At 43.8% G+C, this 27197-nt stretch overlaps 1 protein-coding gene across 1 annotated transcript in view; it reads left to right on the forward strand.

Annotated features, from left to right (window-relative positions):
* Positions 1-27197, forward strand: part of LOC136628563 (CD109 antigen-like) — a 101198-nt gene that overhangs the window by 29150 nt on the left and 44851 nt on the right. The window contains exons 8-17 of the mRNA XM_066604566.1: positions 10132-10228; positions 14090-14192; positions 15411-15520; positions 20745-20960; positions 21326-21421; positions 21978-22040; positions 23524-23709; positions 23784-23936; positions 25782-25808; positions 26513-26558. Coding sequence (XP_066460663.1) covers positions 10132-10228; positions 14090-14192; positions 15411-15520; positions 20745-20960; positions 21326-21421; positions 21978-22040; positions 23524-23709; positions 23784-23936; positions 25782-25808; positions 26513-26558 — 1097 coding nt within the window. The remainder of the gene's footprint in view (positions 1-10131; positions 10229-14089; positions 14193-15410; positions 15521-20744; positions 20961-21325; positions 21422-21977; positions 22041-23523; positions 23710-23783; positions 23937-25781; positions 25809-26512; positions 26559-27197) is intronic.

Raw genomic sequence — 27197 nt, forward strand, 5'->3', positions numbered from 1 at the left:
TTTAAAGTGACTTCTAGCTTTCTAATATAAGGTTCTACATTTGTGGTGAATAGCCTAGAGGAGTTTCTCGTGACCCTGACTCCTAGATATTTTATGGAGTGTGTTTCCCATTGGAAGAGGTGCTGGTTTGCCCATAGAGGTTTGGCTGGTCCTTCTAGCAGTAAGGCTTCAGTTTTGTCTAGGCTTAGGGTATATCCTGAGAGCTCCCCCAATCTCTTTATGTCTTGTAGTAATGGTGCCAGGGTCTCCTTGGAGTTGCTTACTATCAATAAGATGCTTCTACTTTGACCTCTATGTCTCCACAGTTGGCTCCTGCAAAAAGTATGGTTTTCACTAGGTGTCTGAGCAACGGGTCTATCGATATGTTAAAGAGTAGGGGGGAAAGAGTGCAACCCTGGCGGGCCCCTCTGCACAGGTCGATGGTATTAAGACCGTTAATTGTTAGAATAGTGGTGGCGTTCGTTTGTGTTGTGTTTATATAATTTGAAAATGTCTGTCCAAAATTGCGGTGCCCTAGAACTGCATTCAAAAACGGCCATGCCATTTTGTCAAAGGCCTTCTCGGCTTCCAGACTCAAAAGCATCCTCACAGGGCTATCTTGGTTTTGAGCTATGACTGTTGCTGCTATGGCCGCCCTAATATTTTTTAAGGCATTTCTGCCTTGTGTGAAGCCCTTCTGTGATGTGTCTAGTATTGAAGGGAGGATAGATTGGAGTCTGTCAGCCAATATTTTTGATAGAAATTTGTATGGTTCTGGACGCTCCAAAGTCTTCAATTTGGATTTTGTTTATATATAATGCGTTGTAGAGTTGGGTCAGTATAGGTACCAAGTCTGGTGAAAGCATTTTGTAATACTCTGCTGAGAGTTCATCTGGGTCTGGTGATTTTCCCCCTGCTGCCGACGCTATTACCCCTTTTACCTCTTCTTCCCATATGGTGTTTTCTAGTAACGAAGCCTGTTCATCTGAGATCCTGGGTAAGCCCACTGTGTCCAAAAAAGTGTGTATGTCTTTATTGTTGGATGTTTCTGCTCTATAGACATTTTCAAAATAATCATAAAATATTTGTGCTATCTCTTCTCTGTTAGCTATTATATTTCCGGTGTTAGGATGTCGCAGAGTTAAAATCGGCTTGTGGGGTTGGTTTTGTCTAGTTAGGTTAGCTAATAGGCGGCCTGTTTTGTTACCCCATCGGGATAATCGCCGAGAAGGGAGCAGCTATAGTTCCAATGTGATTGGCACATGATCGGAGACAGCTATGGGATGAATCACAGACCGGCGGTGTTGGTCAAAGAGGCTGTGAGTTATCAGGAAAAAGTCAATGTGAGAGAACGAGCGATGTGCGTTGGAACAGCATGCATATTCTTTACTAGTGGCACAGCGAAGTCGCCACGGGTCACATACCTGTAGCTGATCTATCAGTGTCATTAGTGCATGTGTAGTCAGGGCTGGTTGCATGGAGGGGCCAGTTCTGTCTAGGAAATTGTCCTGTATGCTGTTGAAGTCGCCGCCGATTATTAAGTTATCATTCAAATATGGCTGTAGTATTTCCACCAATGTAGCATAAAATGTTGGTTGGTCTGTATTAGGGGCGTAAATATTTACTAAGCAGTACATTAAAGAATTTATGCACACTCTTAGCACCAAGTACCTTCTTTGCGGATCAGTTATGGTGTCATGAAGCGTATATGGTGTGTTTTTTTTGATCAAGGTGGCTACTCCCCTGGAGACTGATGTATGTGAGGCCGTGTAGCAAGAGTCAATCCATTGCGCTTTCAGGTCGCCTCCCCCCCTTTTCCAGTGGGTCTCTTGTAGGAATATGATGTGTGGTTTGTGGCGTTTTAAATATGTAATGACTTTTTTCCGCTTAATGGGTGAGTTAAGTTCTGCCACATTCCAGGAAAGAACCTTTAAAGGGGTTGTCCCGCGCCGAAACGGGTTTTTTTTTTTTTTAAACCCCCCCCCCGTTCGGCGCGAGACAACCCCGATGCAGGGGTTAAAAAAAACACCCGCACAGCGCTTACCTGCATCCCGGCGGTCCGGCGTCTTCATACTCACCTGCTGAAGATGGCCGCCGGGATCCTCTGTCTCCATGGACCGCAGGGCTTCTGTGCGGTCCATTGCCGATTCCAGCCTCCTGATTGGCTGGAATCGGCACGTGACGGGGCGGAGCTACACGGAGCCCCATAGAGAACAGGAGAAGACCCGGACTGCGCAAGCGCGGCTAATTTGGCCATCGGAGGGCGAAAATTAGTCGGCACCATGGAGACGAGGACGCCAGCAACGGAGCAGGTAAGTATAAAACTTTTTATAACTTCTGCATGGCTCATAATTAATGCACAATGTACATTACAAAGTGCATTATTATGGCCATGCAGAAGTGTATTGACCCACTTGCTGCCTCGGGACAACCCCTTTAATATTTTGGATGTTACAAGTGTATCTGTTTCTATATTCATGGGCGTCATGGTGTGCATGTTCTAGATATAAATACCTCAAGGGATGTCTCTTTTTCGTCTCTGCTCCCCTTGGTCCCAGCGAGCCGTGGGAGCAGCAAGGTAGAAGTCGTGCTGCGTCGGGGGGGCCCCCCATTCTCCATATTAGAATATTCTCTGGAAGTCAAACAGGTCAAATTAGTAAATAAAATTAAAAACATGTTAACTGTAAGCATAAACATTGACATTAGCCTGCGCTAAACGTAGGAGTTGCCACATCCATGTTGTTTGGAGCCTAGACTAAATTTGGTTCAGAATCGGAAAATTTCCTGTTCACTAGTCCCGTTCTCTGGCCTCCTCTAGGCCCATGTGTCTTCTGGCTTCTTCTGGAGAATTGAATAGAAGAGATTTGTTGCCTTCTTGAACTCGAAGCTTCCTCAGATATAGTAATTGGAAACGGGTTTTTCTTTCATGCAGGGCTTGAAAGATTGGGGTAAATAACTTCCTTTTTTGTTGGATTATCATGGAGAAGTTCTGAAATAATTGGATCTTTATCCCCTGGATTCGTAGCTCCCCTTGGCGTCTGTAGGCCTGTAGGATGGTTTCTTTAGTCGTCCAATGTAAGTACTTTGCTATTACCAGGCGTGGGCGTGCCCTATCATTGTTTCGCCCTTCTCTAGGTGGACCGATACGGTGGGCCCTTTCTATTATCAATGGATCATTAGACATGTCAAGCTGGAGGGCTTGTGGAAGATCTGTGGTCAAGTATGTAATCAGTTGGTTGTTGGTCACTGACTCTGGTATCCCAATGAAACTCAAATTGTTTCGGTGGTGTCTGCTCTCCAAGTCATCTATTTTATCTTGAAGTAGGGCAATCTCTGACTGGCTTCCTAATAGCGAGGTTTCTAGAGTTGCGATGGTTTGTTCTGTGTTTTGCATTCTCGCCTTCAGTTCTGTTACTCGTTGGGTGTTGTCTGTGATTTGTGATAGGGACAAATTTATTGATTTATGTAATGTCTCTAATCTGCTGTCAAATAGAGGAAGGAGTATTTTTGACACCTCTTGCGCTACCAAGGCTGCCTGTGCCACTTCTGTCATGTTGGGAGCTCTGTTTAGGGGTGAGGAGATCTGTGAGGTGCATCTGTCCATGTCCTCCGGGAGGGGGGGGGGGGGGGGGGCTGAGAAGGCGCTAAAGGGGATGCCGGTTGTTGGATTCCCTTGTTTTCTTTAGATTTGACTACTTTGGTTTTTTGTTTTCCAGTTGTTGGTGCTCTTTCGGGCTCTGATTGGTGTGCCGTTCGTGTTGGGATGCCCACATTGCGTTCGCCTAAATATCTGTCCATATTCACGCCCTGTGTGTCTCGTGTATAGAAGTTGAAAGGTATTGTCTGGCTCTCGATTTTTACGGTAGATAGAGGCTATGGATGTGGCTTCTCATCTGGAGTTTATTCGGGTTCCATGTGTGCGTGTGGTTCCCCACCAGGTTGGCTCATGGCTGATAATTGTATTTGTTAAAACAGGTGTCTTTTGCACTTCCTCCGCTAGGTGGCTGGTTCATTTTTATAAACATGAGGTGATCCACACTGTCTGTGGACAGGGGAAGTGTCTGTCAGTTATCATCCCCCCATTTGTATTGAACACCCTTTCTGATTGCACAATTGCCGTGGGGCAGGCAAGCACCTCTAAAGCATGGTATGCAAGCTATGAATAAGTGTGATAGGCTGAAAAAAGTATGCCACACATCTGTTAGACTTCCCCTGCCACCGCTGGTGACACTGCTGTGGCGGCTTCCAGCTTTTGGGCTGTTGAGAAAGGCTCTGCTCAAGTGCTTAACAGCCTTTCCTGATATTGCTGTATTTTGAGGTCCCTCTCCACTGCCAGAATGAGACTTGTCATTTTGGCCTTGTCAAGGACGATGGCCACCCAGTAAAGATCTGATCTTTTGATGTGGGCTATGTGATGGTCCTTCTGCAGGCACTACATCATAAAAGCTCAAAGTGCCTGAGGGTGATGGCCCACATTCCTTGGAGTCCGGCCCAAGAGTGTTCTCTGGCTGGTCCCATCATTCACGTTGAATAGCTGGGCTTAGTGTTGGATGAAAGGAACACCCCTCCTCTGCTTCTGGTCCTATATTATTCCCTCCTCTTCTTCCTTCTTTCTGCTCTTTCCCCTCTATATCTCTCCCAAAGAAACATATTGAAGACACCCCCCTTTCTTTTTCAAAGCCAGTCTCCCTGTGGTGTTGAGTAATGGCAAACTGGTCAAGTAGTTGGGAGATTGGTATCTCTTCTTCCTCCTGTGACAACAATACATCATTGTACTTGAGGTGTTGTAGCACCTGTTCCAGCTAGCAAACAGCAGGGATGGTCATACTGATTAGTTCCTCATCACAATTGACCATTTAGGTCACTTCCACAAAGCAGACTAAAATGGCACAGACACTTCACGGGCATCAGGTGACCAACCTGCATACTGTGCATACACCCTTTGCTACTCCATGATCGCTGTCTGCTGCTGGCTTAGCCTCTGCTCTGCAAAATACAAGAGGTAGCTGGGTGTAAATGCTAAAAGTGTGATAACAGTTTCCTAGCCTTTTTCAGCACTGGATATAAACCTGGGTATTGGTTTAGGTAGCGTTGCACTACCAGGTTCACCACACAGGACAAGCAAGGTATGTGTGTGAGATTTCCAAGGCGAAGCGATGCCAGCAGGTTGGCTTCATTGTCACATATGGCCTTGCCTGGCTTCAGATTGTGTGGGTTCAGCCACATATCATCCTGGTCCTGCAGACCTGTCAACAGCTCTTCAGCCATGTGGCTGCGCTCCCCTAGACATTTGAGTTTTAGGACAGCATTTTGGCTTTACCATATACAGTGATGTATGGTGGCTGGGTTTTGTCACATATGAATATCTGTGACAATGTGGATGGTGTTTAAAGGTGGTACAAAGAGGGGGAGAAGGGAAGAAAGAGGAGAAAGTGAGAAAGGCACAGACACGGATAAATGGCTCCCCGACCTGCCCCTCACAGGTTCGGTAGCCACTGGCGTCCGGCATGGAGGAACCTCTGTATCCCCGTCCTGGCCCTGACACCTCCTGTAGGCAGCGGCGTCCGGCGAGCAGGAAGGCGACATGCGGCGGTCGGGAGCTATCAGCGCTGCTGCCGACCGGACAACGGCATTCACAAAGCTCAGAGCGGCCGGTATTCAGTGTACCCTGCTGCTCTATCAGGGAGCGATGCTGTGGAAGAGAGGGCTGAGTGCCGGCAGTCTGCACTTCACAGCGCCGTATGGGTGAGCGATGCAGATTCCCGGAGAGCAATGGCGGAAGCTGCGGTCCAGTAGTGTATGTGTAGGAGGCTTAAGTGCAGCACAGTGGTGGGGGACATCAGCAGGTTATCGGACTCTAATGGTGGCAGCAGCAGGGCAGGAGTGTATGTGCAGCAGCCTTAAGTGTGCACAGCGGCAGGTGGGGCTTGCATTAATGAACCGAGCACTGTGCTTGCTCCACGGACACACTGTGGGATAGAGCGGTCCCTTCACGCCAGACGCCGGTGTCTACAGGACCTGTAAGGGGCAGGATGGGGAGACAGCCGGACAGCCAATCAGGAACAGGGGGTGGCAACCCACTGTCAAAAACTCAGTATCTTGACTCCACCACAACTTCTGGTGGCGTCAAGATACACTAATACCGAGGAGGCGGTGGTACTTGAGGCATACTGTGTCATCCACTCTACAACCTATTCTGCATGCTGCAGATGTAACTTATTGGCAGTATCACTTCTAAGGAATGGCAGCAGGTTTGCCTCACCTCCTGCAGAACGTGGAGCTGTTGCTTCAGTGGGAACTGCTTGAAGTACCAACTTGGCCTGTCCTCTACCACCTCCACCACCACCATTAGTGACACGTGCCCCTACCCTTTAACCTACCCGTAACCTTTGGGGCAAATTTTGTAGTTTGCAGAAAACCACTACTAGCTGCATAAGGCCTGCAAATAATTTGTAGTGGCCCCACTCACAACTTTGAACAATGTCTGAGGCCGCTGACACACACTATGTGTATTTGCTGTTTCCCTGTTTGGGATTCTTTTTGGTTTATATTCAACAAAAATCACCAAAAACTAATTGGACCGCAATCCTTGGGTGGCATGAAATGTAAGAACAGAAGGCTACACAGTATAGATTGTATACTGTGTTCTGTCCCGGTTTTGCGCAGCATAATTTAATTCCCTTCTCTCCACTTTTAGCTGCCTAAGGCCTACAAACAGTGGCTAGACTTGCGACTTTGAACAATGTCTGAGGGAACAGACAGACAACTGTAATATTCCCCATGCCCAAGTGTAGTTTGTCTGTAAGCTTTGCTACTATATACATTGTCAGCAGCAGAAATCTACCCTCTCCAAATGTACAGGCCACATTTCGTATAGGCATATAAACATGAAGCAGCTTCTTTCTCTGATCCCTCCAATACAACCCTGTTTAACTTCTCTGCTGGTGTAGCATTCCAAAGGGAGACCCCGGACACCTGACATACGTGGGGAGCTGGGAGGGTAGAGTGCTGACTTGCCACGGTGGCACTTACCATACTCCTTCCCGGAGGGGCGCACACAGCCAGGGCCAGAGTAACACTGCAGTCCACCTAGGACACCCCTAGGTTAGGGAATGTCCACCAAACTGGATAACAGGGGATTAGTTGTCACACGTGACGCCACCATTCCTACATACAGTGGTATGACCCTTGCCGGATAATAAATTCAGCCACAGACAGTTCTTAAGTACCATGGGTCTCTAGGAACAGTGAGAGCCCAGCCAAAACTTTACTTGAAATTTGTAACAGATAATACAAGGCAGTTCAATGGTAGACTTCATAGTGCAGGCAAATGAATAGACTTTAGAACTTAGTACCTCCACATGGCTCTTAAAGACTCAAAGACACACATGTGTGAACAGAGATTATTATCTTGCAGTACCTCCACCCAGCTTTGGAGACACATGGGTGTGACAAATAAAGGGTGTACTTGTACGCGTTGATCCAGACTTCAGATGGTCGCGTAGGAAAAGTCGGAAGATTAGCTAGTACCTCTGCACTTTAAAGAAAGTTGTTACTCACAGATGCTCTCTCTCAAGCTGAAGGTGTCCCCATGTACCTGGACCTTCTGCACAACAACACTCCTGAAGACATGGACCTCTTTTCCCTCTCCCAATCACTCACATTTGTAACCTCCTCTCATACCACATGACATGACATAACTTGATACATTTACATGCAGGCTTTGGATTTTTGCAGACATTAACCCTCTCAAGCGCTGCAGCTGTGCAGCACACATACTGGAAATAATAAGACAGCTTTGCACAGTGCATCAGCATAAGACATACATGTATGAGATTTATGAAGGGGATCAAGATGGTGTACTGGGTCATGGTATTATTGTATATTGACACCACCAGGAAGTCCTGGTGGAGTCAAGATTGACAGGGGGTGATGCCCCCTGTACCTGATTGGCTGGACAGCTGGTTGGCCTGTAGGTCCTGGAAGGCCACTAAGGATTCCCAGAAAGGGCCTTCCCTGCCTGCGGAGCACAAGCGTGGACTGCGGCAGCATTGCGAGCGGTGACCGGTGGAGCGGCATTCATAGAGCTCAGTGGGAGTGGTAAGCAGGTACAGTGGGAGCGGTCAGCAGGAGAGCAGCCGTCATGCAGCACAGAGGTGGGGGCGAGCTCCTGGGATGCAGCCGAGAGGTGCCAGGTGGTCACCTGTCCCGGCGGCGGACCACAAGCGGGGCCTGTGGCAGCATTGGAAACGGTGATCGGGGTAGCGGAGGTGAGGGAGCACACAGGCGCGAGGTGGCATGGAGTTGACAGCCAGCTGCCAGGATGCAGCACTGAGGCAGCGGCTGCCCCAGAGCTGCAAGCGTGTGCATTGATGTGTGCCTGCCCTGCAGCCTTACGCAGAGTACATTCTTTTTTTAGGCTTACATTATTGGATGTTAATGCTGCCATGATACAGCGTTATCATGGTCATCTATCTTCTTTCTCTGTTCCCTCCAATATAATGCCAGCAGGGAGGGCTCTGCATGCCGCCTCACGTGTGCCATAGGTTCGCCACCACTGATCTAGGGGAACCTTCTCCCTCAGATTTAGTACACCATTTATTATTTTGATCCCCTCACTTGAGTGCATAGGCACATCTTCTAAAATATACTTAGCAGTTGAACAGCATTTGCTGCTTCCTGTTGATGTTTCTTTCCAGGGCTGAGGCAGTGACATCATATTGACAATACGTGATCAATGATACAGCGATTGGCTGCAAAGGTCAACTGTTAGTGATCTGATGTCACTGCTGCAGCCTTGCAAACAAGGACCAATTGGCAGTAGTGGTAAAATCTCCTGGTAAGTAAAGCTTATTTTGTAATTTTGCACTATTCCTCATGTTTGACCCAAATTTGTCTGATATGAACAATTAATTTAGTATAAGGCCTCATGCATATACCCATATGATGTTTTCATTTATTCGAAGTTGTAATAGAGGACTTATAAAGGTGCATTTAAAGGGGTTGTCCCGCGAAACAAAGTTGGGGTATACACTTCTGTATGGCCATATTAATGCACTTTGTAATGTACATTGTGCATTAATTATGAGCCATACAGAAGTTATTCACTTACCTGTTCCGTTGCTAGCGTCCTCGTCTCCAGGGTGCCGTCTTATTTTCAGCGTCTAATCGCCCGATTAGACGCGCTTGCGCAGTCCGGTCTTCTCCCTTCTGAATGGGGCCGCTCGTGCCAGAGAGCTGCTCCTCGTAGCTCCGCCCCGTGTGCCGATTCCAGCCAATCAGGAGGCTGGAATCGCCAATGGACCGCACAGAAGACCTGCGGTCCACCGAGGGTGAAGATCCCGGCGGCCATCTTCGCAAGGTAAGTAAGAAGTCACCGGAGCGCGGGGATTCGGGTAAGTACTATCCGTTTTTTTTTTTTAAACCCCTGCATCGGGTTTGTCTCGCGCCGAACGGGGGGGCTATTGAAAAAAAAAAAAACCTGTTTCGGCGCGGGACAACCCCTTTAACTCTACTGTACCTCTGTATGTCTCCTTTTCCATACAAAGTTATACAAAGCTTATGTTTTCTGGATTTTGTACAAATTAGACAGAAAGAAAATGGTGGCATACTTTACTGAATACCAGTATGATTAAGATGTCTGAGAGAAAGGAGTAAATCTCACATCTCTAAAGTGTGCATAATTCCTTATCATTAAAGGGGTAGTCCTGGACTTTGACTTTTACTGAAAGTCAGAATAGTCCATCAATAGTTGTTTAGCAAGGGTCTGCCACTCAAGATCTCTGCTGATCAGCTGATCATCTGGTCTACTGTCAGTGCAGCAACCGGATATTGGCATCGGAGGTCAGAGTCGGAAGTATAATAGCTGGCTGCACTCCTATTTAAATCAATGACAGTGAAGCCTTGAATTACACTTCTGCCTCTGACTGCAATGAGAAGCCGGAAGTGTAATGGGAGGCATCTCTTCCATTGATTTCAATGGGAATGAAACCGGTTATTACACTCCTTGAGTGCTGGAGCTTCGCCAATTAATGGTTGATGACCTATCCTGAGGAAAAGTAATCAATAGTAAAAGTCCCAGAATACCTCTTTAAGTGGCCCTGTAACAGTAATATTCATGCATCCCATCTAAGTGACTCTTCTCTACCTTAGGTACTTTTTTGGCATACCCTTAAAAGGCAATGTAACAGTATCTTTGAAGCAACTATATGGTTCTGAAACTTTAACTGAAATCAGCAAAACATACCAGGTAAGTACTACTATGATCAAGTTGCTTCTCATTACTGACGACCATATAGAATCATAAAGCTATTGAACAAATAGGAAAACATTTATATGTATTATTACATGTGTGGTATGCACTGGTGACCTATATAGTCACAAAACAATTGCTTCTTATATTGGGATTAGTTCTTATAAAGATTCAGTTTCAAAGTAAGTCTAGATTTGCATGGGTGCCCCAAGAAAAGCTAAGGGTCCTTTCATACGGCTAGATGATCTGTCTGTACGAGTACGGAGTGACAATGATTAGGTTGGTCAGCACTCATCCGTGGGCGGGGACAGAGAATATGAAAAATGGAAACCGTCTCAGGACCTCCACCCCATGGGAGGGGAGGTTGGGGGGGAATGAGGAGAGGGAAGAAGCAGGGGAAAGCAGGGTGTGGCCAACATATACAATTAGTACTAGGAGCAATGGGTGAGATTGCCTTAGCAGCAACAAGTAACAAACTCTTCATAGTTACGAGGAGGTTTACAAGTAGGAAGCCACATCAGCTCTGAAATGGGGTGGCTTATAGTACTGATAGCTAAAGATAAAAGAAGGTCGTAAAAGACCCTAAGGGGGGCAGGAATGGTGGGGGAGGGGAGGGAGGGAAAGCAGACAGGATGGAGGAAGAGGGGCGTAGACCAAAGGATAGGAACAAAACAAGGAACGGACAAAAAACTGACTGTAATTCTTGAACGTTACATCGTTAGTAGGTAGCAATCTGTTTAGGAGCGGAGTTGTTGCAATCTCCCAAAGATCTACTGCCCAGAGTATGTCCGTCGTATCTCTGTCATCTTGTTCTTCGGATAGAAACTCATGTGTATAGTCTTGAGATGATTTTAACTCATGTCAATACAAAGAGATGCTCACGACTGGCGAGAGAGAAAGTCAGCCGGAAAATTTGACATCTTGCTGACTCAAAAGTCTTTCATAGCCATGACTCCAGTGGGCTATGGATCCTTTCAGGGGGTTGCAGCATGTAGATGGTGCCAAATCGGGAAACAACTGATAGTCAAAGCCCTGGAATGTTAGCTTGTGGGAAGATCAGGCAGCGCACATCAGTTGCTCTTTAGTACGGTGGAAGTGGAGTTTTAACACGATATCCCTTGGGGGTCCATTTGGGTTTGGTGAACTCTATCGAGTTCCAACCGATCGATTGGGATGTTCGGGCAGAGCTCGTGGAACAGCGCCGTCACTGTTGATTGTAGATCTTTGATGGATTCGGGGACTCCGCAGATGCGTACCTTGTCTCGTCATACCCTATTTTCGACATCTAGCTTATCATGAAGAAAATGTATCTCTTCGTGAAGTTGTTCTATTTCTTTTTCGTGGGAATCTAGGACTATGGTAGCGTTGTCCATTCTATCTTCAAGAGCGATTGTCCTCTGGCTAAGCTCTCGGATTTCGTTTGTATTTGGGCTAAGAGATTGTATGGTATGATAGAGGTAGGACTCTCTGAAGGGCTATTGTTAGGGCTGTCTGCGTTGGCACGTGATGGAAGCTGTAAATCCTCCATCGACGAGCGAGATGTTTCATCAGAGGAAATGGTAGCCTCCTGCAGTTTTGAGGATTTCTTAGCACTCTGCTGCGAGCTTAGGTTGTTTTCCCCTGCTCTCGGTTGAACGGGGAGCATGGTTGCTGTGTTAGGAATAAGTGGGCTAGGAGATGCTTCATTCAGGTTTTAGGGAGATTGGGTCTTGGGGTCTTTCCGGGGTTGTGACCACCATTCAGAACCGTGTGCGGCTAGTGTTACATTAGTAAGATGACATGTTGTTTAGAGACCAGGGTCTCTTCTTTGAAACACTTTCGTTAAGACGCACTGGAGTGGTGATGCGTGCGTTAAATATATTTTGTGCTGTAGAGGCTGTGACAACCTTTTATCTGCGCTACATCGACAATACGGTTGTATTGAGTTGTTTTGTGTTGGTGATATCGATGCAGATCACTAGGTGGCAGCAGGGTCTATCCACTGTGTCTACCTAGCAAGATGCACTGTAGTTGGAGAGACTTGAAACTTTACTGTGAGTCGCAAATTACCAGCATTAACCAAAATAGATAGGGTCTTGTTCGTAGTGCTGCGTGGGATATAGAGCTCAGCACTGGTGTCTACAAGATGACAAATGTGCCTTTTCAGAATTGGCGCTGGTTATGTCTAATTATGCCCCCAAGTTCTGGAATGGAGTTCACTAGGAGTGATGGAGGGGTCCTGGCTTAATGTAGGTAGAAATTTTGCGAGGCTTGCAGATATTGTGGCAGTAGTGACACAAGTGTAAATAGTAATTTGCAGGAATCAGGCTTTCCCAAGTATCAATGGTGCACCTGCAGTTCCAAGTGGCCTCTTGGCTGGCTCTGCTGTGCAGGGTGTAGCAGAGCAGCAGGGAACTTACCTGTTAGATGTTGTGATCCTTGCACTGGCACTCTGCAGATCCCGCTGCCGTGCCTCCGCTATGAAGTTACCTTCTACCGGGGTCAGGGAGTCTCTCCGGCGCCCTGGAGTACCCCCGCCTGCAGAGGGGAGCTGTGGGCGTCCTAGTCTCTGACAGGGAGCCACGGGAACGCGAGTCCCACTCGTGTGGTCTTCTCAGCTGCGCCCAGCCGCCGGCGCTCCCACTAGCAGTGAGGTGAGTAGTGCGATGCACGGTCCTCCGTGTGTTCCCTCCGTGGGAGCCGGCAGTGGACCCTCTGGGTATGTGGTCAACGGAGCGCTACTGCCGTTTCCCGCTTTCTGCTGCGCGCGGGGATGGATAGGCCGCAGCGTTTCTTGGGTTCCCCCTCCTCTTCAGCCGGCACCTCTCGATCAGATCAGTCTCCCAAGTTGTTCTATGGTGACCGAGTGAGTTGCTGTTGGGTCTGCGGCAGGATAACTGTATGCTGGGGAAGCTGGATGTCCTAGGCCTTTCACGGTTCGTCGGAGCCCATTAAGGGATGTCAGGACACGCCCCAGAGGGTCTTGTTTTTATGCCATACACAGCATACATAATTTTATTTTATGGGTTAGTATAATTAGGACGGTACCAAATTTAGGCTACATTCACACAGGACAGAATCTTGCGTTGCGAGACGCACAAAACTTGCAGGAATTTGAACTCCATGCTTTTAAATGGACTTATTCACATGAAAATTGCAGCATGTTCTGTCTTTTTGAGCTCTCTTGAAATACCTCGCCCAATGTTTTCAATGGGACCTTTAAGGACACTCACATGCTGTATGATGTGCTTGCGAGTGTGATGTTTCCCATTGAAATCAATGAGACACACTTGTGATCCTCTGACATGTGGGAAACACGGGCTTGAGGCAAATACAGTCATTTGGCGGATACATATATTCTCATTTTACTAAACATGATCAGCAGTGGGTAACTTGGGTATTCTCCTGAACAACTGAGAGAAAGTATGCTTCCTGTGTTAGCCTGCAGTGTTAGAGGGGACAGTGTTCACCTCCTGCCTCTAAGGCCGGCTGTACATGAGTGTAATTTGCTGCGTATCACCAGCATGTGACAGTTGCCCAGCATGCAGCAGGTACGCCATGACATTGCATACTTGCTGCGGGCCACTGATTGCCATGCACTATCTTGGCATGTATGAGCAAATAATATGCGCCAAGATAGAATCATGCTGCGATCTTTATTGTGTGCATATTTCGCACAATATGTGTGATCGGCAGCATGGCAGCCTATGGCAGATTGGTACAGCGTATTTTGCACACAAAACCCGTGCATGAAATACACTGTAGCAATATGGATATGTGAAGGACCAGTACTACTTATAGTTCATATCAATTAGAGGAGCTCCATCTTTAACAGTTTACTCAACACAAATATTAATAAACTGTTTTCCTAACTTTTAGATCTCAGGATCCATAAAATTCATCTTCACACATGCGGAAATGCAAAATATACTGTACTGGGAGTATCTGAATGTAACAGTCTCGGTAACTGAAGAATTCACAGGTAAACTATAAATAAACTGAGGTAGAAAATAGTACAAAAGAACTTTATTAGTAGAAATTACAGTACCCTCCAGTACCTATGAAAAACAGTAAAACTTGGGAGAAATAGCCAACTAATGGATGCTGTGGGCTGTACGTGTTTATTGAACTATAAAAATGACTCCATCTGCCCGGAGATTCCATGACAGATGTGGCCGAAAATACCGGTAGAACAAGCAATGCATGCAGCAATTTTCTTTGTCCGTCCAAAAGCCAAGAAGTTAATGGGGTTCGCCTGGCGCTGTTCAGTTCCATCCACAGACGGAGTCATTCAGCCATGGGGATTCCCCTTTCCTGCTCCCCGAACAGAACGGGATAGCGGAATCCCCAGTGCAGATGTGAATGCACCCTTCGCTAAGACCTCATTTACACTGACAGACAATCGCTCAAAAGGCAGTTTGAGTTACAGGTTTGAGCAATCATCTTTGCATACCCTATAGTAGCTAAGTAGCTTCTATACAGTTATGCAGCTGTAGCGGAACACAGTCGCAGCTGCTAATAGAACAATACAACTGTTTTGCATAAGCAAACAGCTGTATTGTTCTGTAGGCTTACAGCCCATGCCCCGCTGTGAATTCACATCAGGACACAGGCACAGAGAATCTTATGAATGCAGCCGGCTCTGATAACAGCCGGCTGCGCTGATAACAGCTGATCGCTTAATTTAAGAAAACTTGAAGTGAGCAATCAATGATTTGTGCACAAAAACTGCACAATGTCAGTGCATTTAGAGGCAACGAGAATTGCTCAAAAGACGGCTTTGAGCGACTTTTGAGCGATTCTCATTGTGTCTAAATGAGCCATTATGTTTTCTCATTTCTTGTTTATCAGTGACTGCAATTGCCAGCGTTAATGGTTTTAAAGGGACATAGTTAAATTTAGTAGAAGTCCCCACAGCTATCCTGTTTCTTTGTTAGCTTATGTTTTTTTTTATATCTTGTTTATTAGTGATTGCTATTGCCAGAACTAATATTTTCAAGGACATCTCTTAGCTCAGCAGAAGTCCCTAAGGATACCCTGTGTGTATTTTGCAAGCAAAGGCAGTAATGCACTGAATTCAAATACATTTTAAATACAGTATATTACAAGATTGATGAAACACTGCCAGGCTATTAGGTGAGCAGAAGTTGTTTGAAAAAAAGAGTGTCCTTTTAAGTTTGTCCCTCATACTTATTTACAGGTATTGTTATAAATGAGTCATCCAGGGTACAACGAGTGGATTATGAATACAGCCTCAAACGTGTTGGCCAACCACAAGCTTTTAAGGCTGGGGAAAATTTCACATTTCAGGTACTGTATGTTACCACTGCCTAACTAATGGATGGAATTTTAGCGTTACGAAGAGTGGCATATCTAATGCAGAGTTAGGCTTGCTCTAGGATCCCCAAGTGAGAGATGGCCCAGCACTGAATTGCTTTCCTTTACATAGTCATGGCATTGAAGGGAACTTGTGAAGACCATTGTACCCTAAGGCTGGGTTCTCACAGGGCGTATTCCTGGTGGAAATTTCACGGTTCGGCCGCAGCGAAAACCCGCAAGATTTCCACTTAGCCACAGGTTTTAAAGCGGCTTGGCCGCACGCTTTTCCGCGGCCACAGCGGGAAAAAAAAGAACCGACATGCTGCGGTCGGCGAATCCGTAACGGATTCACCGTCCAATGTGGATGAGATTTCTGAGACATCTCGTCCACATAGCTGGCTAACTCTGGGATTAGCAGCCGCAGGCGGATTTGCCGCCCTGTGTGAACCCAGTCTTACTGTTGGCAGCATGATTTAAAGGGAACCCCTTACACCATTCCTGGCCTGGCAGTATTCTTTTAAGTACAAACCAATCACATCCATGTCTGTGCCTTGTCATAAGTATGTGTGTCATAAGTGTGTATAAATATTCATGCCTCTTCACATCTATTCCATTTTAGCCTGACGAAGAGCCCTAGAGGTTTGCAAGCTCGCTATTACATTATGTATTTTTGTTAGCCATTAAAAGGTATCATATCTACAAGATTCCGGGGTTTCTCTTGCTGGGAACAATTACATCTTAAAGGGAACCCATCACATTAATCCTGGTATCTGATCTGGGAGCAATATATTATAGAGCAGGAGGAGCAGAGCACATTAATACATAGTTTTGTGAAAAAAGATTCAATATAACTTTATTTTATTCATTGATCTCCCTGCTCTTTCTAAACTTAGGAGTCCAATGGGCGGTCCTATCAGGGATTGACAGCTACCTCTGTATGAGTTTGCATACAGAGATAATTGCTAATCACTGAATAAGACTGCACACTGGACTTCTAAGTTACACTGAATGTTTTCTCACAGAACTATATATCAATTTGCTCTATAATATGCTGACCACAGACTGAACTGCATCTTATACAACGTAGCAAGTTCCCTTTAAAAGAGGTTCTCTCATTAGAAAAAAAAATCAATACTTACCTATTCCTTCCCCGGCAGTCTTCTTACCGCATCTTCACCTCCCCAATCTTCTCCCGGCTCCTCCAGTCCCCCAGGTCACCTCGCCTCTAGCCGGCTGGATCCTCTTCTTCCTATTTTGGAGCATCCATTAACTGCAGTTCACTTCCTGCAGGGGAGTGAACGCTATGACTACCATAGTGTTCACTGTCTAGCAGAGAATGTTGAATCCTTGGCAGCCTACTTTAGCGAGCATGCAAGATATCTCGCCACTAGTGTTTCATAAAGTATATGAAACACTAACAGCAAGACATCGCGCATGCACAGTCGCACTAAAGCAGGCTGCCGAGGATTCGGCATTCTCTTCTAGGCAGTAAATGCTACGTCACTAGTGACATCGTGTACATTGCCCTGCAGGAAGCAGAATGCCAGTAATGTACACCTCGTCACAGGAAGAAGAGGATCCAGCTCGCTGGAGGTGAGGTGAACTGGGAGACTGGAGGAACCAGGAGAAGATCAAGGAGTTGAAGTTGCGGTAAGTAGACTGCCTAGGGAGGAATAGGTAAGTGTAGATTTTTTTTTTGAATCAATCTTTATTGAAATTTTTACATAATTTCCATTCCATATAAATTGACAAAAAACAAAAAGGTCACTCTCATTCGTCCATTTAGACGGTGCTAGACTCCCAGTTAGGGTCATAGACAGCGAAAATTGTCCATTGAGACTCATAGGGATATACAAACGTGAGCATTACATCTAAGTTACATGAATTCAGCTATCAAATATTGAGAGAGTGAAAGAGCTCAAAAATAAAAAGAATAATTTGGAGAGAGAGAGAAGAAAAGAGGAGGAGAAGAGGGAGGGGAGATAAGGATGGGGTAGCAGGGAGATGTGGGGGAGAGGGGGAGAAAGGGAATGAAAGAGTCCCTAAATAATCCTTAAATAAGTGACATGCAGTGTCGTTCTCTCCATACCTGTGCCAACATGAACTTTATTCTCATCGACTGGGTTCAACGTCCGAGGTCCCAATAAGCCTCTTGATGCAGTGGAGACAGGACTCCAGCCCAGATTTTCTTTTTTAATGACAGAACCCCTTTAAGGTGCACCTACACCTTCAATGGTTGTTGGCTAAATGCTTGTTTGGCCAACCACTATTTCTCCTGACTTGCCCATACTAATAAATGCTGAGTGTCCATGTTTTTTCAATAGAAAGAGTAAATATAGCCACAGCCAGATAACTTATCTCCAAGGAGAACAACAGGATTAGGCTTTGAAATTTAAGGCGACTGATCCTTCTTTCCCTTGACATCATCCCCGTCGTCCAGTCCTGCCAAATGCAACAGGTTTAGACAACTTTTGATATGTGTTTAAGCTCCTTAGCTTTAGAGGAAACATGGGCAATTCCCCCAACCGTAAGAGACCTGTTAAATCTTAAAGCCCATTTAGACACAATGAGAATCGCTCAAAAATCCATCAAAGCCTTCTTTTGAGCGATTCTTGTTCTGTCTAAATGCACTGGCATTGTGCAGTTTTCGTGCACAAGTCGCTGATCGCTGAATTCTAGCTTGCTAGAATTGAGCGATCAGCTGTTATCAGCAAAGCGGGCTGTTATCAGCTGGCTGCACTGATAAGATTCTCTGTGCCTGTGTCCTACTGTGGATTCACAGTGGGGACACTAGCAGTCAGCTAGTTTGCTTATGCAAAGCAGCTGTATTGTTCTATTAGAGGCCGCAGTGGTGTCCCCTCTGTCTGCATAGCTCTATAGTAGCTAATTAGCTACTATAAAGTATGCAAAGATGATCGCTCAAAACTGTCACTCAAACTATCATTTGAGTGAGTTTTGAGAGATTATCTTTATGTGTAAATGGGGTCTAAGTGACCTCTCTTTCTCTCTTTCTCTCTCGCACGACACAGCAGGAAGTGGTAATGCGGGGAGGGGTCAAAACGGGGATGGGTCGAACACAGCGTGGTACTCGCTCGAGTAATGAGCACTATCGAGTATGCTAATACTCGAACGAGCATTAAGCTCGGACGAGCATGTTCGCTCAGCTCTAGTCTTCACCTATCTTTTGACAAAAAACACTGGAAGCTCCCGTAGACTCCTATGGGAGCCGAAAAAAAAGGAACAGGGAGTTTACCTGCATCCGTTGCTTGAGAAAGAAGACAGCTGGCTCTATTTAGGCATTAAAAGTCCTTCTGAAGATTTCTGCCCATGATATGCCCTCGTGAATGGACGAGAAAACGCTAATTAATTGCGGGACTCGGTCGCTGCTATTCTTCCTTATTGCAATTTTCAGACATGATGCGTCTGGCGTAAAATCTGAACGCTTGTGTGAATGAGGCCTTAAACTGTATGTTTGTTGTGCATGCATGCCTTGTGTACTTGCGTGCACAAAAAAACATAGAAGCATGATCCCATTGATTTCAATGGGCAATTACGTTTTATTAGTTTTAATGTGCTATTTTCTTGCGCAATATGGATGGAAATAGAACATGCTGCTTTTTTTGTGTTACCGAAATGCAAAAATCGCACATGTGACTGAACATGTGAAATCAATGGGTTCTATTCACTGCGAATTGTGTGCGCAAATTTTGCACTCTTAATATCCAGTGCAAATGCGTTGGTGTGAATAAGCCCTGAAGGTCATGTTTTTTCTAATATCAAGTAGCACTTTAGAGTAAAATATTGCTTATTAGGATAATGGACCTTGTTACTCACAGTTGGCCTTGCTGACAAATTCCTTTAAAATGATTACATTCTGGTTATTACATTAAGTGAGTTTACAGGAACGCCACACCTAGAAATAAATGATAAAAGTAAACAGTCGATAATCTTGCCAATTCTGTCAGTCTGAAGGATTTTCTTCACATTCCTGAAACAAACAATCCTGCAGAAATCCTGCAAAGAACACGGGGGTTAATCTCTTGCTGATCAGCTCCATTTCTGGCTGGGGAACAACTAAGGGCTCTTTCACACGACCATATGCGTTTTAACAGTCGCCCGTATGCGCTGAATGAAGAATTACATGAATGAAGAATAGCCGCGATCAAGTCCCAATCTTTAGCCTTGTATCTTCTGTTTGTATGTGTGGCCTCTGACTATCGGCAAAAAAATACGCTGCGGCGCGGAAATCTGACGATCAGCAGAAATCCTCGGAATGACTACTAATGCTTAAATAGAGCCAGCTATCTTCTTTTCCCAGCATTGGATGCAGCTAAACTCCCTTCCCTCCTTTTTTTTTCAGCTATCATAGGAGTCTATGGGAGCTTCCAGCGTATCTCAGCCAAAGATAGGGCAAGACCTATCTTTGATGCGGTGTATAAAATCCCATATGCTATTCTTTCCGGCGCAATTTTTTTTACGTGGCTAAAAATCGCTCATCTGAATGAATACCTTGGAATCCAATGCTTCAGATGGTCGCAAGTTGCCCGATTTTGGATGCAACTAAAAAGCTACATATATACGGTCTTGTAAGTAAGGATAAGGGCACACACTCTGCTTAGGATGTGGATTTGATGCAGTCCAAAACTGCATGTGTGTTTTTCCAACAAGATGCTGTTGCTGAATCAGTTACATTTGGATTACATGTGCAGAATTAGAGACACATGCTTCCTGCACAAAACACAAAAGAATGTCTGAAGACCGTGAAGATAGGCTGAAAACACATAGTCTGGCTGGCCACATGTACCCCATCCGCTGGCCAATGGCTGCAAAATTTAGTCATGTGACCAGTGGCCACCAGAAGTGGGCATACAACCGAAATCCAAAGCTGAAAAAAATCAATAAATCAGTCAAGTTCTGTCAGTGCTAAACATCAAAATTACCATGGGAAACAATAAAAAATGGACCTTCTGCAATCATGGCCTCATCACAACTGCAAGCTGACCGAATGTCTGTCTTTATCCTAAGGCTGCTTTCACATGGCCGAGAAATTCGTGCAAGATTTGTGCATTGTGGGAAATTAACATCTTATGGAAGAGTGCATTGTTTTGTGATTTTGAACCCAATGAAATAGGATTTCCAAGATGGGAATACCCTTTAAGCACAATCATATCCAAAGTGACACTTTATATAATGTCTTTTTGCCCCTTTTTTTCAGGTTGAGATACAAAGGTTTGACAAAAATAACTTAAGTAAAGAGGAAAGGAGTGAACTGGTTTCTGCTAAAATATTGCAGTTTTCAGGCGATTATTGGGTAACCAGTAGCACTGAATTCGCTGACAATGTCACATTGCAGAATTACACCATCCCAGAATCTGCAATCATTGACGTGAAATTTCCTGTTTATCGGTCAATCCAATTTATACAAGTGGAGGTGAGTAGAGAGAGAAGTATGTCTTATAGAACTTAAAGAGATTTCTAAAATTAGAAAAACATGTGGCTGCTTCCTTCCAGAAACAGTATAGGACGTGTCTGGTATTGCAGCTCAGCAGCTCATTCTTTTGATGAGGCTGTTCTGCAATGCCAGACAAAGATTATGGAAGAGGGTACTGCTTTTTGTGGATAGAAGAAGCTTTTTTTTTTTTTTTAATCTCATACCACCACCTTAAAGAACCTCAACGAGAATCTGTAGATATTGCAGAAGTACATTTCAAAGAACCACGCAGAACTTCTCTTATTCATTTTTCTTCTCTTTTACTTGTTTCCTTAATGTGTGCCCATATTAATCCTTTGGTGTAGGTTGGTTACCAGAACACTACTGAATTATTCTCCTTTGACAAGTTATATGGGACAAACTATACGATCCAACTACAAATATCAGAAATTGTTTTAAAGGTAATGTAAAGTTGGACAAACTTCTGCGTACTTGTGAGTTGTCTTAAAGTTGTTTTTCTTTTTTACCTTTCCCTGTTTGATTCAAAACGTTAGTGGGAGAAGTTAACTTTCAGATAACTTTTGTCATGTCACAGAGACATATCAAAAGTGTTCATCAGTGATGGTCCCACTGTTAAGACCCCTGCTGATTGCTATACTGAGGGGCCTGTAGCGCTTACAAGAGCGCTAGGCCCCCTCGGATATCTTCACTAGTTGTCGGTTGGCTCTGTTCTTTCTATTCACCTCCATATGGACCATTCTCAGCTGCCGCAAGCAGTCGAACACTAGAGAAGACAACCGAGAGGGCCTACTACTCGTGTAAGCGCTACAGCCCTCTCATTTTAGCGATCAGTGGGGGTCTCAACAGTGGGACCCTCACTGATTAACACTTATGAAAAGTGCAGTGACTCTTTAAGGAAAGCAGTAAAGTATATGCAGTATTTTGTGAAGATGCAGTTACAATGATAATTAATCAATGTTACTTTGACTTTGTCATCATTTATATTTTGTCACATAGGTTGGAACACCATTTAATATACAAGTTAACACAGTTCCAAAAGTGCAGGCTATTTATTATGTGGTATGTATTATTTACGTCTTTGAATTTTAATATGTTGCACCTTCGATCTTCTTTAGGGTTATCATGTAGGATAAAATTGCCTGTGGCACATTGTATATAATGGAAGGGCAGATAACCATGGAAAATTGCACCAGAAGACTGATTTACATGCTTTGGACCACATTTTAGACCTGTTTTAGACATTTTTTTTTTATCAACTATGAAAAGGGGGGTGGCTTTATGGGGAAGGGGGCATAGTCTGAATGCAACCCTGTTCATTAAAAATGTGCCACAATTTTCTTGTAAACTCTACCATCAAACTAAACCAACTAATTAGTGGTATAAACTTACCCCTTTGACATTTTTGGAAGCACATGTATGCCCTCCAGCGTTGGGGTTTGTATGGAGCGGGATCCCTTTATGACAGCTGACACCCGTGATCACAACCGTTAACCCTTTAAATGCAGTTGTTGGTCAGATTTTAGGGGCCCTGAACAACCCCTTACGATGAGATCGCAAGGTGCGGTTCAGTTGCTATGGCAGCTGGGGCTTAGGGCTGCCATGTATTTACATCTATAATTTAATTATCTATTTAACAGAAATGCAGCACCAGAACAAGCTCATAGCATGAATATATCCCCAGAAGAAAGCTCAGTACATAAATACAGCACCAGAAACAAGCTCAATGCATAAATTCAGCACGAGAAGTAACCTCAGTACATAAATACAGTACCAGAACCAAGCATATAAAGTAAATATAGCATCAGAACCAGAAACTGTATTTCTTAGCATATTAAGGGTGCATTTTACAGATTAGTATACCAGCCCAACCATGGGTCTACTGGATCGAATTCACAGTATGATATGGATCTATGAAATGAGCTGGTTGAGAGTAGACACATGGGTTTACAAAGAACTCATAGAGCCCCACAGCAAAACTCACAACTTTTAGAGGGTGGCAGGCTTGGACGCAGATCAAGTATTCCTCTAATTGATACAGTTGGGCTAAAACGGTCGTCTGAGAAGCTACATTGAAATCAATGGAGGCTCAGTACAGCATTTTTAGCAGGCTTTTTAAATGCTCACTAAAATGCTGTAAAAACCGCCTGTGTGAGAGTGGCCTAAAAGATCTAGAAACGTGGAAGCAGCAAGCATTGGGAAAACCAATATTGGTGTCAGCCTCAAAACCTTTGTCCGTGACTGTAATTAGGAATTGTGCCTATTGTGGAACCTACAAGTGTATTGTGCCTTTGTAAATAATTGACATTTTTTGTTACTTACTTACCTCTGTTGGAACTAAATGAGTGCGCTCAGAGTACGCAATTAAAAATTAAGTTGCTGGAGTTGAACTGTGTGTCTGTCTGTCATTCTTTGGCGCCATTAAAGTTTCTGTGGGTGTCACTCCTGCTTACTGCTATCAGCATGGCGGCATCGCTTTATGTACCTACACTGGATATGATAACATATTTCATTTACACATATCATGGAAATCTTTTTCTTAAAGGTTATGGCCAATGGGATGATTGTGTCTGCAGGAAAGAACAAAACAACATTTAGTCTCACTCCTGACTATTCTTGGACTCCGACTGCTCAGCTGATAGTCTATTATCTGAATATTAACGGTAGCTTTGGTGATATTGTGCAAAATAGCTCTCAAGTATTTCCTGTCAAAACCACATTAGGAAACAAGGTAATAGTGTTACTTATTTATTTTAATTTGTTTTATTATGAATGCGCAAATTATGTATTTATTGTAAAATATAGGTGACTTTATCGTGGAGTAAAAATAAAGCCGAACCATCAGAAAATGTATCCCTATCTATCAATGTAAGAGAGTCCAGATCTTTGGTGGGTTTGCAAGTGGTTGATAAGACTTCCATGCTTCTCCAAGACAGAAATGACATAACTACAAGAAAAGTGAGTATCTACAACACACACGAAAATCCCATCTCCATCCATATGCGATATGTTTTCTTGCGATGCAAGAGCAAGTGAAAACGCATGATTATGAAACCAATGTTTTCAATAATCTAGTAGAATACAAGGCAATACTGAAGCATTGCTGTGTATTTTATCACCAATCGAAGCTGATGAAGTTCAAATCTCCTAGAAGGACAAAAAATAGGTTGAATAAATATTAATCGAAATATAAAATAATAAAATCACAAAAAAACTCAAAACACTGCCCTTCTCCACTATTAATAAAATTAGTATTGTAGTGGCCCAAATGTAAAAGTTAGAATATTATTAAACCTGCACGATGAGCACTATGAAAAATAAATACAAACTTCATACCTAAAATCGCTCATTTTATGTATCCCACTTCATAAGAACTGGAATAAAAACTATGAAAAATTTGTGTGAACCCAAAATTGGTATCATAAATCATTCCTCATGGTACCACTAAAAACTGGAGCTCATTGTGCAAAAAAAAACTAAATATAAAAAAAATAAACGCCCTCATACAACACCATCGACAGAAAAATAAGATTGTTATGGGTGTTTGTGGTAATGCTGAATTTTAAATGTGGAACACTGTAAAAAAATGAAAGTCAAACACAGCCCCAGAGTTATGTTTTTTGCTAATAAAAAGTGTCATACACTCCAAAAAATGGTATCCGATTTAAAATCTCCGCCTGCTGAAAGGGCTGTGTCTGATTGACAAATCGATCAGCCAATCGCAGGCAGCGCTCGGTCATTCATTGAATGACAGCTGAGTGCTGCCTGTGATTGGTCACAGAGCCCAGCCAATCACAGGCAGCGCTCAGCCATTCAATTAATTTTAAATCCCTGCCTGCTGAAGGAACTTCAGTACAGCGCCAAGGACCCAAGCGGAAAGACACGCTTAGCCCCGACAGCAGCAGAGAGATGAGTATATATTTTTTTGCCAGAGCTAGGGATGATTTTCAGGGAAGAGCTTATAGTTAAAGCCCTTCCCCCAAAATCACTGTGGGGGTTGCCGGCATCCCATTGCTTTCAATGCGGCCGCCGGGAGCAGCGCCTGCCCCATTGGAAGCAATGAGCACGGAGCTTCGGTTACGTGTATTTTGCACATCTGTGCAGCGCATTTCTTTTCGCAGCACGGATGCGTCAAAATACATGCTCGTCTTACTGAGGCCTTATACTGTACAGTGAATGCCTTAAAAAATCCCCAAAAATGATGGCAGGATTTCAGTCCACCCCTGATAAAAAAAATCAATTTGTCTTGCAAAAAATTAGTGCTCATTTCACTATGTAAATAGAAAACTAAAAAATGTATGGCTCTTGGAATGCGACAATGGAAAAAAAAATTGGTTGGTCATTAGGGTTGTAAATAGTTAAGTGGTTAAATCCTACATTTCTCCTGTTGAATGCTTTTTATAAACTTATGCCATTGTACTCTACCTTAAAGAGGTATTCCCATCTCAGTACTTCCTGGCTAAGGTGACAAACCTGCGTCTGGATTTCCGACCATCTTGCCATGGTGCTTATAGAAACAAATGAGCGTGGAATTTTTACAATGTTTTCATAACTCCAACCGAAGTGAATGGAGTTAAGGAAACAGCTCAGTGCTACGCAGTGCTACTCTGTTTCTGTAACACCCATTCACTTTAATGAGAGTTAGGAAAAAATCATAAGGTTGCCGCGCTCGGCTGTTTTTCAGCATGTCCAAGCTCAAGTCATTTGCCAATATATTATTACGTAAAATTATAAATTAAATCTGAATAATCTTTTTACAAAGAGAAGAAAGTCTTCTGATGAAATGTTCCTTTCTTTTTCTAGATAGACGAACTATATACACATTATGAGGTACGTTCATATATAGAAGGACATTTCATTATTCAAAGGGACACTTCAGTGAATTTCTTTTTTCATTCATTAGGTAGCTATCCTCTAGTATATATAAATAAGCTAGTGTTACCTTGCCTAATTGTTCCTTTCTGTCTAAAACTCCCTGCCTCTTCTTCCTTAGATGGTCATGTGATCTCAGTTCTTAGCAGCTCAGATTTACTTGGGGTTTATATATTAATTTTCTAGTCAGATGTGTGTTGCTGTTACATGGATCTACCACTGAATCAGTTACAGGTATTCCTGTCACAGTGACTAATGATAATCACACATCTCCTGTCATGCAGTTATAATAGAGGAGATCTCAGCTCATCCTCCTGACTGTATGCTTATGATTTCTAGCTTATACAGGTGAATACAAAAGGTAAACTGCCCCCTTCTCCACAGCTAATGCTGTAAGAATGCATAATAGGATTGATGTTAAATTAAAAGTAAAAAATCTCAGCCTCAAGATGTGGCTAATAAGCATCAGACAGGAGGCTGCACTGCATTGATTTTGACTGCAATACACAGAGGAGACCTCCAGAGTGTGACAGGTGAGGGGGCAAGCATGGAGAAATGTGTTTTCACTGAAGTGGCCCATTAATTTGCTTCTGATTCATATATTACAGCACAAATTTCCATCCTCTATTCTTTTATAAAGTTGATGTTTTTATATTCCTTAGAGTTCCCTATCAAGTTTAACTGATGCCAAAGTTTATAATTGGCGTGGTAAGTTTATTATTAATGTTTCCCCAAATGTCTGCCAATCTCTTCTAAAGATTAGTATGCGGAAACTTCCTTGAATAATCATTTTTCGTCAAACGTTGAGGCTTATTTACACTGATCACATTATTGTAATGCGCTATTCAATCATTTCTGAGTGACTCTGATGATATTTTGCCAATGTGAATGATGGAAATGACTAAATACAAAAAAATAGAGTATTTTGTAAACCTAGAAGTGAAGTGCTTTCAGTTTGTCTCAGTTCTGTTTTGCTTCAGTTTTTTTTTAACTGGAATAAATGGCGCAGCAGACTGCGTACTGGTATATTCACACAAATGATTTCCATATTTTCTTAAATGATTTAGTGTGTATTGGTGACATAGTTTCTCCTGCCCATGTGCATAACCTTAAATTTATCAACATTGAACTTCATTTGCCATTTTTCTACCCAAGCCCCCAGCTTATCTAGGTCCTTTTGTAGCCGCACATTGTCCTCCGTTGTATTAATTGTCTTGTATAATTTTGTATCATCTGCAAATATTGATATTTTGTTGTGCAGCCCCTCTATCAGGTCGTTGATAAATATATTGAACAGAATGGGGCCTAATACTGAACCCTGTGGCACCCCGCTAGCGACGGTGGCCC

This window comes from Eleutherodactylus coqui, chromosome 1, assembly GCF_035609145.1.
Source record: "Eleutherodactylus coqui strain aEleCoq1 chromosome 1, aEleCoq1.hap1, whole genome shotgun sequence".
Classification (NCBI taxonomy): Eukaryota; Metazoa; Chordata; class Amphibia; order Anura; family Eleutherodactylidae; genus Eleutherodactylus; species Eleutherodactylus coqui.